This window comes from Taudactylus pleione, unplaced genomic scaffold (assembly GCF_031769625.1).
Source record: "Taudactylus pleione unplaced genomic scaffold, aTauple2 ptg000089l, whole genome shotgun sequence".
Lineage (NCBI taxonomy): Eukaryota > Metazoa > Chordata > Amphibia > Anura > Myobatrachidae > Taudactylus > Taudactylus pleione.
In genome coordinates this window covers 16808052-16820355 of record NW_028284491.1, presented here as the reverse complement: position 1 = coordinate 16820355, position 12304 = coordinate 16808052, and the positions used below count along the sequence as shown (strand labels likewise).

General features: G+C 42.6%; 1 protein-coding gene across 5 annotated transcripts in view; it reads right to left on the bottom strand.

Moving 5' to 3' along the window:
• PDE1B (phosphodiesterase 1B) overlaps window positions 1–12304 on the bottom strand; it is a 321883-nt gene that overhangs the window by 29977 nt on the left and 279602 nt on the right. For all 5 annotated transcript variants that reach the window (XM_088469301.1, XM_088469300.1, XM_088469303.1 and 2 more), the window contains 4 exons: window positions 11849–11969; window positions 8149–8230; window positions 7877–8000; window positions 7171–7307 (listed from right to left, as the gene is read on the bottom strand). In XM_088469301.1, coding sequence (XP_088325427.1) covers window positions 7171–7307; window positions 7877–8000; window positions 8149–8230; window positions 11849–11969 — 464 coding nt within the window. The remainder of the gene's footprint in view (window positions 1–7170; window positions 7308–7876; window positions 8001–8148; window positions 8231–11848; window positions 11970–12304) is intronic.

Here is a 12304-nt window from a genome sequence, read left to right as displayed (position 1 = left end):
AAATGGCTTGTTCAGGGCAGTAGAGAGACAGGATAGGGGAGAGAAGTGAGTCCAGCTGGGAAGAAAAGGAAATGGTGTCAATAGCATCAATGTTACGCTTAGTGATGGTGGCCTTAGGAGGTAGAGGAAGGGAAGGAGAGAGGGCTAGGTTAAAAGAGAGAAGGTGATGGTCAGAGAGGGGGAATGGGGAATTGGAGTAATCAGAAATATCACAACGGTGAGTGAAGACCAGGTCAAGCGAATGCCCACTCACATGGGAGGGTGAGGAGGTCCATTGGGAGAGACCAAATGAAGAGGTAAGGGTAAGGAGTTTGGAGGCAGAGGCTTCTGTGGGGCTATCAATAGGAATGTTGAAGTCACCTAGGATAAGAGAGGGAAGGTCAGAGGAGAGAAAGTGAGGAAGCCAGGAAGCGAAGCTGTCAATGAATTTGGAAGGAGGGCCAGGGGGACAGTAAATAACAGCTACTCTATGGTGAACTGGTTGGAAGAGGCGTATAGCATGAACCTCAAATGTAGAGAAAGTAAGAGATGGTTCAGAGGGTAGTAGTTGGTAGGAGGTGCCGGGGGATAGAAGGACCCCTACCCCACCACCATGGTGACCCCCAGGCTGAGGGGTATCAGCGAAGATGAGGCCCCCAGTGGAGAGAGCAGCAGGGGAGGTGGTGTCAGAGGGTGAAATCCAGGTTTCAGTAATGGCTAGGAGATGCAAGTTTTTTGAGATGAAAAGGTCAATTGGTGGGTACGAGTTTGTTACATACTGATCTGGCATTCCAGAGGGCACAGGATAGAAGAACAATGTTTGTGGAAGAGGTGTGAATTATATTATTTAGGTTGCTGTAGCGAGAAGGTGAGTTTAATATGGGTGGCCGAGATGAATGTAGTGGAGAGATTATGTAGGGACCAGTGCTGGGAAGGGAACCTGTAGGTGGCTGGCAGGGAGGGAGTTTAATATGATGGGGGTGGTATGGGGTGACATGGAGAGGAGGTTTGGAGGAAGGATTATCAGTGGGGTAGTAGGACATAGGAGGGGTAGAAGAGAATGAAAGTGTAGTAGTGGGAGAGGAGAGGGAGGACGGCAGACAGAGGAGGGGAGATAAAGGAAGGAGGAGGTGGAGGAGACAAGAGGGAAATGATATGGTGGAAGAAGGGGGTAGAGCATAGGATTAGGTAGACAATGAGTGGAGGGGGTGGTACACATGATAATGGTGTGGAAGAGTTGAGTAGGGGGAGGAAAACTAGATGTAGGAATAAAGTATCAGTGCAGAGGAGCAAGTAATAGTACAATGGAGCAAAATGTGCCTGCAAAATTTCCAAACTATTACTGAGAGGAAAAGAGGAGAAATGGAATTGTAAAGTAAACTGAATTAGAAGACAGATGACAGGCTAGGAAAAGAAAAGAGGTGGGAAGACATTTCTAAGAAATAAATTGAAATAGGCACTGAATACAGTAAGCTATGAGTTGTTTGTGAAACGAGTGAGTCAGTCCAAATATTAGCAAGTGTAAGTTCTTATAGTGAGCAAACAGAGGCCAGTGAAGATTGTCCAGGTGATGCAGACAACAGTTGCTTGTAGTGTAGATATTGTGAACTCACATTTCTTGATTATACTTTGTCCATATGTTCTTGTTAATTAATAGTTTCAGGTTAGAGTGGTCTCCTTCTGTTTAACTTCGGTTTAATGCCGGTATAATGCCGAATTTGGTAAGAAATGCACTTTTACAAATTATGCACTTATAATAATTATGCCCTACTCAGCCCAGGGGCCTTCAGCCTCTCATATGAAACTTAAATAGTCAGTGCTTGCATGTGTATGCAATGAATCCAATCATCCCCCAATACCCTCCCACTAATATGACTAGCAATAAATGCCCTAACATAAACAAACAGTGAATACCACAGAGCTAAGAAGAACAAGGTCTAGTAATCTATACACTTATATTACTGGATTGACATTTTGTCTATTCCTTAAAGCACCCTGCACATTACCAATATTTTGGATGTGAGTGCAGATTATTTTACTATATATATATATATATATATATATATATATATATATATATATATTGTGATATCTTGGGGGTAATTAGCTCGGCAGAGGGTGGATTGGTGTAGTGTTTAGGTGCTTAATGAGGGTCCACACACATCTTTCAAGTAAATAAATGATGCTTTACTTTCCAGCATGGAAAGTCAGGAAACAAACAGAAAATAATAAACAACCTAGCCCCTATTTAGGGCGTCTAACTCACTTCTTGAACCCTCTCTATAAGGGTGCAGCTAATCTGTCGATAAAGTCTCAGGCTGCTACTCTGCAGGTCTATCGCTGGCCCCAGCCTGGCTTGGCTACCACAACTATACAAACACAGTCAGTCTCTATGCCTTCCCTGTATCCTCCAGGTATACAGTAGGCCCTGGCTTCCTCAGCCTGCAGCCCAGCTGCTTCAATGTCACACAGTCTGAGAGTCTTGGGGTCCACCCTGCCTCCTGCAGGTATAGACCCAGGCCTCCTTGCCCCCAATGGTTTCCTCAGCTTCACTGGGCTCTCTGGCTGCCACAGTCCCACATAGACTGTCTCCAACAGCAGCCTGACTGGTCTGCCTACGCGTCAGCCCACACCTGAGCTCTCTCCACAAGGCAGCAATTAGGCATCTTCCCACAATGCTTTTCTACTCTGCGTGGGCGGATCTGTCCTGCCCCACATAGAATCTGCTGGTCACCAGCACCACCTCTGGTGATACTGCCACAATATATAACTTCAGAAAACCCGGCACTCCGTATGATCCAAGCAATTGCTCTGGTGCCCTCCAAGGTTGTAAAAAACAGCCACACAAAGAAGATCCAGTAAGGAGGCACTCTGGAGACTTTACAGCATATAGTAAGACCATCCTTTAATTCCTACGTTTCGGGTTTTACCCCGTCGTCAGGGACAAGCAGAATAAACATACCCATAACACAACACAATTGGGATGCCAGCCGATGAGACCTGAGGACGTGCGGTCAGTCAGCACGTCGCCACCTGAAGACGTCATAAGCCCTCACCCTCCCACGTGAGCGCAACTCCCGGTTGCTAAGTAACCATTAACATAGTTTAGAATACCAAAATCATTTCAACAGAACATATTAAAATACATTAAAACATGTATTTAAATGCCTCCCTTGCACACTATGCTGGCATTTACAACTGCAAATGATGTCAATCTGTATAAACATCTGTGCGACATACATGTTCTAAACAGCGATTATTGAATACATTTTTATAGCAGCTGTATCACATCACCTATGGTCTATCGTATATACACCAAATTAGCAGACATTTAAGCAGATCATTCACCTAGCGCAAAAAAAAACCCATCTAGCAAGACCACATAGAACCAGAAATAGTATTAGATCAATTCACATAACGTCTTAACTGGCACATAACACTCACTAGTTATTTGATGCATTTTTGCGCTCTTTATAACATTATAAATTGAGCTATAAATCATACAAACAGAACAAAGTCTGTCAATACTGGAAACCACTCTAGTCATTTCAAAAAGCATTGCAGCCCCAAAGTTTCAGTTAAGCCCCTAGGGGCTGGGATGCCCAACGTGAATATCCATTTCGATTCCTTCTGGAGCAGGCACCTGCCCCTATTGCCACCCCGTCTCGAGGTTGGCACACGGTCAATAATAATGGCCCTCAAACAGGCCACACCATGTCTTTCCTGTAATAAGTGTCTGGCTACTGGCTGATCACTGTGACCCGAGTTTCTAGCCTGCCGAATCGCACTTCTATGTAATGCCAACCTTTCTTTGAATTTCCTCTCTGTCTTGCCCACGTAGTTGAACCCACATGGGCAAGACAGGAGGTAAATTACATAAGTCGTTGTGCATGTTAACGCATGATAGATTTTATATATTTTCATATGGGGATGTGCAAAAGTGTCTCCCACTAATAGAGATAGTCAAGTCACACAACCCAAACAACGGAAACACCCCATACGTTGGCTCAGAAAGTGTGTAGGGTTTCTTTTATCCATACCAGTAATGTCCAGCTCAGAGCCGTAAGTAGACTTTTTGGTGCCCTGTGCCAGAAAGAGCATTGGTGCCCCCCTCATTTTTCAAAGGGACATAATGCACCCAAAAAAAAGGGCCATGGCTTCATGGGGAAGGGTCAGGGAAGTGATAGGGGAGGCAAGGAGATGCTGGGGATGAAATAAAAGGAAGCTACAAGCAAGAATGATAATAAACAGAAATGTGACAGGCCCAAACAGCGCCCCCTGATCTGTGGTGCCCTGTGCGATGGCAGCGGCAACACTACCCTAGCTAAGGCTTGACTAGCCTGTCCTTTAAATGTCTCCCTCTCATGTGACATGGCATTAATCTAGAACCATGCAGAGCAGGCAGTTCCCTGTCAGAATTGACAAGAGGCCACCACCCCTTTGCCTTGTTGTTAATTCTACCACTGCTGGTTGTGTACCTATTAATCCATGGTACTATTTGTTTGGAATTCTTTGTTTTTACCAAAACATTGGTAACATTGAAGTACACTGGAGCCACTTGCAAATTTAAGGCAGGTCTGACCCTACAACTAAATTGCTAACTTTCCTGCACACAGTGATAGCTCAGGCTGCGTATACCATCTCAGTGGCTAATTTATGCACGGCCCTGCAACAGTGTTCAAACGCACTGGCGCGCCTGCATTTCTCAAATCTCCCCGTCACCACCCACAAACAGTGCTTCCTGTCAATCACTCTGTGATGGGTCTGCGTAGTCACTGCAATCGCAGTCCCGATCGCAGTGGTGCCTTTGCGCACTGCATACGCTTTAGCAGTTGTGATCCTTACTGAAACAGGCCCTGTGTTTTTACTTCTACATTTCCATATTTACTGCTTTTTTTTCTGGTCAAAATTCCCTGCCAAAGTTACATTTAAATTGATGTGGTGCATATTAAACATTGAATCTAGCAAATCTAAATACAGAAAACAAAAACCATAGCTGGCAATGTCATTTTTATAAATTTCCAGGGATTTTGACGAGTGAATTTCCTTCCGCCAAGAAAAAAACAAACAGAAAGTGGAAACACTGGGCCTGATTCAGCATGAATCACTATTGCGATCGCAGCAGCAATTACACACGGAGGACTGTTGCGAAAATATGCTAATGAATGCAATTGCAAAGCCATCGCTCAGCCAGCATAGAGATGCCCACTACCGCTATCTCACACCCGTAATATCATGCAGTCCTGCGTAAACATCAAGAACATCAAGTAACATGGCCCCTCACGCACAATTGCAGCAAGTCTGACCTGCCGCATAAACTTTTTTTTCTGGCCTGCCGCAGCAACTGCAAGTCTTGTTGCACTGCGTATGTCGTCTCAGTGGCTAATGATGCAGCCCATGCAACGGCGTTCAAACTGACAGGCACGCTTGTGTTTCTCTGACCACTTCCCCGCCACCACCCCAAAACGCTCACAGCCTGTCACTCTCTCTGCGATGGCTTTCTTTCTGCTTGAGTGATCGCAAAATAATCGCAATGCTAACTCACGCACGAGCACTGCTCTGCATGCGCAGTACGCACCATCGACCGATCTGCGTACGCTGTTGCAATAGCGATCCTTGCTGAATCAAGCCCACTATTCCTAATAATGGTCAGATTTCCCTGTAAATGGGAAATAACCTGTGAGTGGAAACACTGAGGGCCTGATTCAGGAATTCTGCAATCACACACACACACTCGCTGCAAAATTATGCAAATGAATATGAAGGCAGTGCAATCGCAGCACTATACCAAGACGCCCACCACTGTATAAAGCCGCCCACTTCCTATTACATACATCCGCAAGTCAGTGAAAATATCAGTAACATCGGACCCACACGCACAGTTGTGGTTGAGCTGACCCTGACTCACTGCGAAACTTCCTGTCGCCACCTAGATCTCTGGCTGCATATGAAGTCGCAGGGGCTTAATTATGCACGCCCCTGTAACGGCATTCGAACGCACAGGCACGCCTGCGTTCCTTCGACCATCCCCCCTCTCAACCCCAAACGGCACTTCCTGTCAATCATTTCTTGATGGCTCTGCGTATCCACTGTGTTTGCTTTCGCAATCTCAGCGGCCGGTTCGCACACGTGCGCTGCGGTGCATACGCAGAACGCAAACATCGACCTGGTGTGTGCGTCCGCAGACTTGCAATCTAAGATGAACCAGGTCCTTAATACGGTTCTCTTAAAGACATCTGGTGGCAGAAAAATGTACTAGAATCAGTGCAATGTTCTTCCATCCAGAGCCAGCTTATGGAATATAAACAAAAGAATAGAGATGTCTGGAGATATTTCTACAGAAATCCAAATCCACACGAATTTCGTGAATTTGGGTAGATCCGAGTCGCGGTTCTGATCTTCTGAGTAGATCTGTGTAAATCAGAGTCACGGTTCTGATGTTTTTGCAGTCCGGAATTCAGATTTTAAAGCCGAATTTCGGGTTTTGGATTGCATAAATTACAAGATTTTAGCTGTTTAAAAACGTATCTATTTTTTTTTTTAAATCCAGATCTAAAACCAGAACGAGGTGGTTTTGCAAAACCAAAACACGAAGATGAATCCAGATCCAAAGCCAAAACCAAAACACGGGGGTCAGCGCACATCTCTAATTAGAAGACCACCTACACCTACTGCATCTAATCACAATTAGGATAGATTTCTCCATTTATTTTAAGCAGGAGATAAAAAAATAAATTCATTGTCTCAAGCAGTAATAAGGGTCTATTTATCATCGGCATTATTGCCCAGATTAATTAATTTGGGGATCCAAAACGTTTTCTCTCCCTCACCATCAGTGTAATGTGACTGGCAAAGGGCTCCAGCATAATGTGCATGCATTTCACCCAGAGGGGATCCAACGAAACTTCTTCGGCTTTGTTCCCCATTGCCAGATATAGATAACGCCAACCTCAAATTGGCATTACCTAGTGGCAGAAAGCAGTGACATCTCTGCAGTAGCCCTGCTGTTAAACCGAATGAAGAAGTGATAACGCCTCTCTCTGGCTTTTTTTGCTAGAGATCACAACAACTTGATACAGTAGACTCCTGTAGTCACATATGTACTTTATACTTATAGTGATTACGTAATAAGCTGTCTGGGATTCACAATATGTTACTGATGTTATATATCACACATTACAGATTCCTCACCGCTTGCTGCCCTCTCTTTCCATTTCTGCTTGTTCTCCTGGATGTATTTGGTCCACGTTGTCCGAAAGCTGTTCAGGTCAGCATTGATGTCTCCGAGCTCAGCTTGTTCATCAATAGATGGCTGCCTCCACTGAGAGCTACAGAGCACAACATGCAAACTTTTAAAGAACAATGACATATAAACCATTAGCAATTAACTCTCCAAGCACAACACTGTATTTACTATTTACTGCACTATGATCCTTTTGAATAGTCATATGCACATTTTATGGTGCACACCAGCTGCCCTTCATGGGGCTGATTCTGAGATTAGAGTAAAGCAACGAAAGGAGCAAGGTACTATGCACCTGGACAGACCATGTAGCACTGCAAGGGGTGCAAATACATGTATTATTTTTGCATGCAGGGTAAATACTGTCTGTTTTTGCATGCAGCTCACAAATACTGGACAGCTTTATTATTACACTGCAATTTAGATTTGAGTTTGGACATGCTCTTCTCGAATCTAATCTCTGCACATTTTACATTTGCCCAGCCTACAGTGCAGCATGGTTTTACCAAGGTACAAAGTTACTTTCAATAATTAAACAAATACAATAGTCTTTGTTCTTCCTACACAAGAATAAGTAAAGCTATGATAATACTGATAGGTAGCTCATATGATCACATTTGCATGTTATTAGGTAAAGGAACAGTGTGACCTGACCTAGACTGGTTGACAGGAGTAGCTTGTTTGGATTTGGTGCCCTCTTCTACTAGTGGAAGAACAATCTTTTCAGCCACATCAGTTAGTACTGAAAATGTTGGATCAACAATAAAGTCGATGAAACCTGTGGGAAAGGAGATGACAAATCATTACAGCACTGCACTGATAAGTGTCAGCGTCCAAGGACAGTCACAAAATCATTCCTGTAGTCATAGTTTTTTTGGGGGGTAATATTCTCATTTTTGGTGTGGAAATAGTGAGGAATGAGTTACCTATCTGAGACTGAGCAACCAGTGTGGACTTGCGGTCACACAGCGGAGAGAAAGGCAGTCCCATTTCAGCTTCTTTGTCACCCTGGAGAAAACATAAAAGGATGACTGTGAAGTAGGTGTGTGCCCTATTTGCAGAATGTAACAAAGGTAATGAGCCCCAGGATCCATCATATTAACCTTAGTCTCTCAGATTTGAGAGAGTAATAGTACTAGGAAATGTAATAATGTGTCATTACTAAGAGCTTCAGCTTACATTTACCTACTGTAGCAAACTGCATTGCTTCCTGTTTTGTAACAATTACACCTATGAAATAATTATTATTATTACTGCAGAAATTACACTTAATAGTGTATGTTTACAGATAACATATCTAATTATTACAATAAATAATGCTGGTACCATGCATCTCCACTGAGTACATACTGTAGCTAATACAGATCCAATAATAAAATAGTAGATATACTGTATCTGACTTGGTACAATTTCTGCAGTACCACTTGTGGTCACTAGGCGTAATAAGTATGATTCTCTTAGACCGGTGGTTCCCAAACTTTCTTAAATCATGGCGCCCTAGAGTGTCAGCATTTTTTCATGGCACCCATAGGCCAAAAGTTTCCTATTCACAAATTCAGAAAAATTATTAAATGGAGTAAATTGTGCTTACCTGTCATCCTTAGGTCCAGTTATGGGGTAGTGGACAGGGTTGTGCTTTTGTTTGTCCACATATTTTGTGATTGGCAGCCACCAGTACTGGATTTGCCTAACACACGGACCATAAATAATTTGATTTGGTCCCGGACCACCAACCCATGGCACCCCTGCAAGTACCCCGCGGCACCCTCGGTATGTGCCACGGCATCCAGTTTGGGGACTACTTTATTATTCCCTTTTAGTATAAAATCAAGGATAATAAGCTTACTATATATATTTTTTGGTTTTTTATATGTATGTGTTTATTTATTTCCATGCTGTTGAGAAATTGTTTAAATGAGCAAGGCACAGAAGCTGCTTTTGGACCATACATAGGAAACAATAACAGCTCCGTTCTGCCAGGTACAAGAGAACAGTCACTGCGATTATGACAGTGACATCCAATTGTTTTTTAATTGCTGCACTTTCAGATTTATATTTTTCATTTAAATGCAAAATTCTGGGACAAATGTTTTAATAATCACAATGATACAATGTGTATATTATTAGACTCACAAAATGAATTGAATATGAATATGTTTTAATTATTTCTAAGCTTTTTCCAGTCTATGAAGGGAATAACTAAACATAATGGTGCATACATATGGTCCAACGTAAAAGAACGATATAAACGATAACGATATCGTTATCGTTTGATAATTTATATTGTTCTTTTTTTCAACCCCTCTAACGACCAAACGATGGTCGATGTGTGGGCACGGATGGTCGATATCGATATCGACCATCGCCCGTGCATACAGGCCAACCTGGTCGATATCGACCAGGTTAGCCTGTTTGTTCTAGGGATCGTTAAGTCGTTAGGGGGTTGGTGCACGTTGCTGGATGTTCGATATCGAACATCCAGCACATGTAGAACGATCAGACAACGTTTACGGGCCATTAGGCGTAAAAGCTGCAAAACAGACTGGTATATGTATATTATATATATATATACATATATATATATATATATATATATAAACATCAAGCAACTGACAAATGAATTGCTGTTTGACAACAAACTCATCTGGTAATTATATCATACAAAACACGTTTTAAAAAATTGGGTAATACATGAACCAGGGCATTTTCCTTCTGTAGAGAACCCTGATGAGGAGAACTGTCAATGATCTGACAAATACTCTTGTGTCCCATGCAATATAGGATTATCGGCAGTAGCGAGATACTTATTTTCCCATTTTAGTTATCTTTTCTCCTTATGTACAATGAGGACAAACCACTAAGTATACCTTACAGTTTCTGTTCTACTGGCTTATGATGCCAAAAGTTGTCTTGGTTTACTTAATTTGAGTTATTACACTCACGACGTGACATACAAGTGAAAATAACCTGTTGACAACCATAATGGTCCTAATGCTGTACCACCACCAGCACAAAATGTTGGTTCTGTACTGCCATTATGGCCTAGAAGCCCAGACCTCTACTGATGCAGTTGACAGGAAAAGTGTTTTTTTTCTTAACTTCAGTTTTGTCTTTTGTATAAAGTTCAGTAGAAGGACAACAGACATTTCCGGTATACCATGCTTACCTTTTGCTGAATACACAGTGGAGGAGATGTACTAAGCTCTGGAAAGTGATAAAGTGGAGAGTGATAAACCACCAGCCACTCAGTTCCTAAATGTTACAGGCTGTGTTTGAAAAATTACATTTGGGAGCTGAGTGGCTGTTCGTTTATCACTCTCCAGTTTATCACTTTCCAGAGCTTAGTACATCTGGCCCATTACATTTTTGATATTTGCATAGAATATATAAAAGACACATCCATCTATGCTACTATTATAAGAATGTTGTGTCTATTTGTTAGTGCAAAATCTACTACAGTAAATCGATTTTCATGAAAACTGCTAAATTTTGTAGTGGAAACTCCTAGAAATAACCTGCACTTTGTTTCATCTCGATCCGTCAAGTTAAAGTTGAGTAATAACAAAAACAAAATGTATTGACATCATGAATGCAAGAGATAGCTGTGGCATCTCGTGAATGGTAATAGGTGGGGGAGAGGTGCTTTGGGCCTGTGTTCACTTGGATAGGATAGGCTACATAGCAGTCTGTGCACAAGGCACACAGTGACATGAGTGTGAGTGGTGGGTGAATAGGATAGGCTACATAGCAGTCTGTGCACAGGGCACACAGTGACATTGGTGTGAGTGGTGGGTGAATAGGATAGGCTACATAGCAGTCTGTGCACAGGGCACACAGTGACATTGGTGTGAGTGGTGGGTGAATAGGATAGGCTACATAGCAGTCTGTGCCCAAGGCACACAGTGACATTGGTGTGAGTGGTGGGTGAATAGGATAGGCTACATAGCAGTCTGTGCACAGGGCACACAGTGACATTGGTGTGAGTGGTGGGTGAATAGGATAGGCTACATAGCAGTCTGTGCACAGGGCACACAGTGACATTGGTGTGAGTGGTGGGTGAATAGGATAGGCTACATAGCAGTCTGTGCACAGGGCACACAGTGACATTGGTGTGAGAGGTGGGTGACTAGGATAGGCTACATAGCAGTCTGTGCCCAAGGCACACAGTGACATTGGTGTGAGAGGTGGGTGAAGGCGCTGCTGCCACCAGTCTGTATAGTGCTGCTGGGCACATGGGCCTCTCCCGTGACAGGGCCCCAATGCAAAGCAATACAACTATAACACCTAAAATTTAAAAAAATGTTGGCAGAAGCGATTTAATCATGGGCGAAGTCGTGGGCAACAACTAGTATGGCATATTCGCATTCTCCCCTAGTATAGTATAAAACAACACTATACAATAAATACAATTTGAATGGAAGGGACCTGCCTACCAATTGCATAAATAGGGCAGATTTTATCCAGTGTTTCTAGCTAATTGTGCCAATCTGCATTTTGAACAAATATAGTTAATTCTAGTAAGATCAGTAGACTCATGAGAGTTTTGCTTGCTTCTGGTTTCATGTTAAGTGTCACTGTAACCCACATGCACTTTACATAATAAAAGCCCATGAGGGTATGTGTTACCTGTCTGAAAAACTCCTCCATCAGAGCTTTGGTCCACCGTCCATGCACTTTCCACTGTTTGGTAGGGTGGCTGATGTCAGCGGCATGCAGTAGTAGAGACAGCGCCTTTGATTTGTCTATGCTGGAAGCACATGTAGAGGAAAATGAGCGCAGTGGTTTTGTAGACACAGTATAGTATATTACAATGCTATCTTATAGCATTAAGTTGTGTTTGTTTTGCACAAGCATCTATCATTTCTTAAATATTACAGCAGTCCGAAAAAAGCAGTAAGTATTAGATCTTAATCATAAAAAATGGATTAAAATGGATGAAAAAAAAATTAATAAACTGTTATTTTAGGGAATACAATTAGATTAGTACAAAAAGTAGAATAAAGAGGTTTCTCCTTACAAAGAATATACTGAAATCTCACAAGTCGCATTGATGTATACAGTAAACTACATCTTAATGTCAAT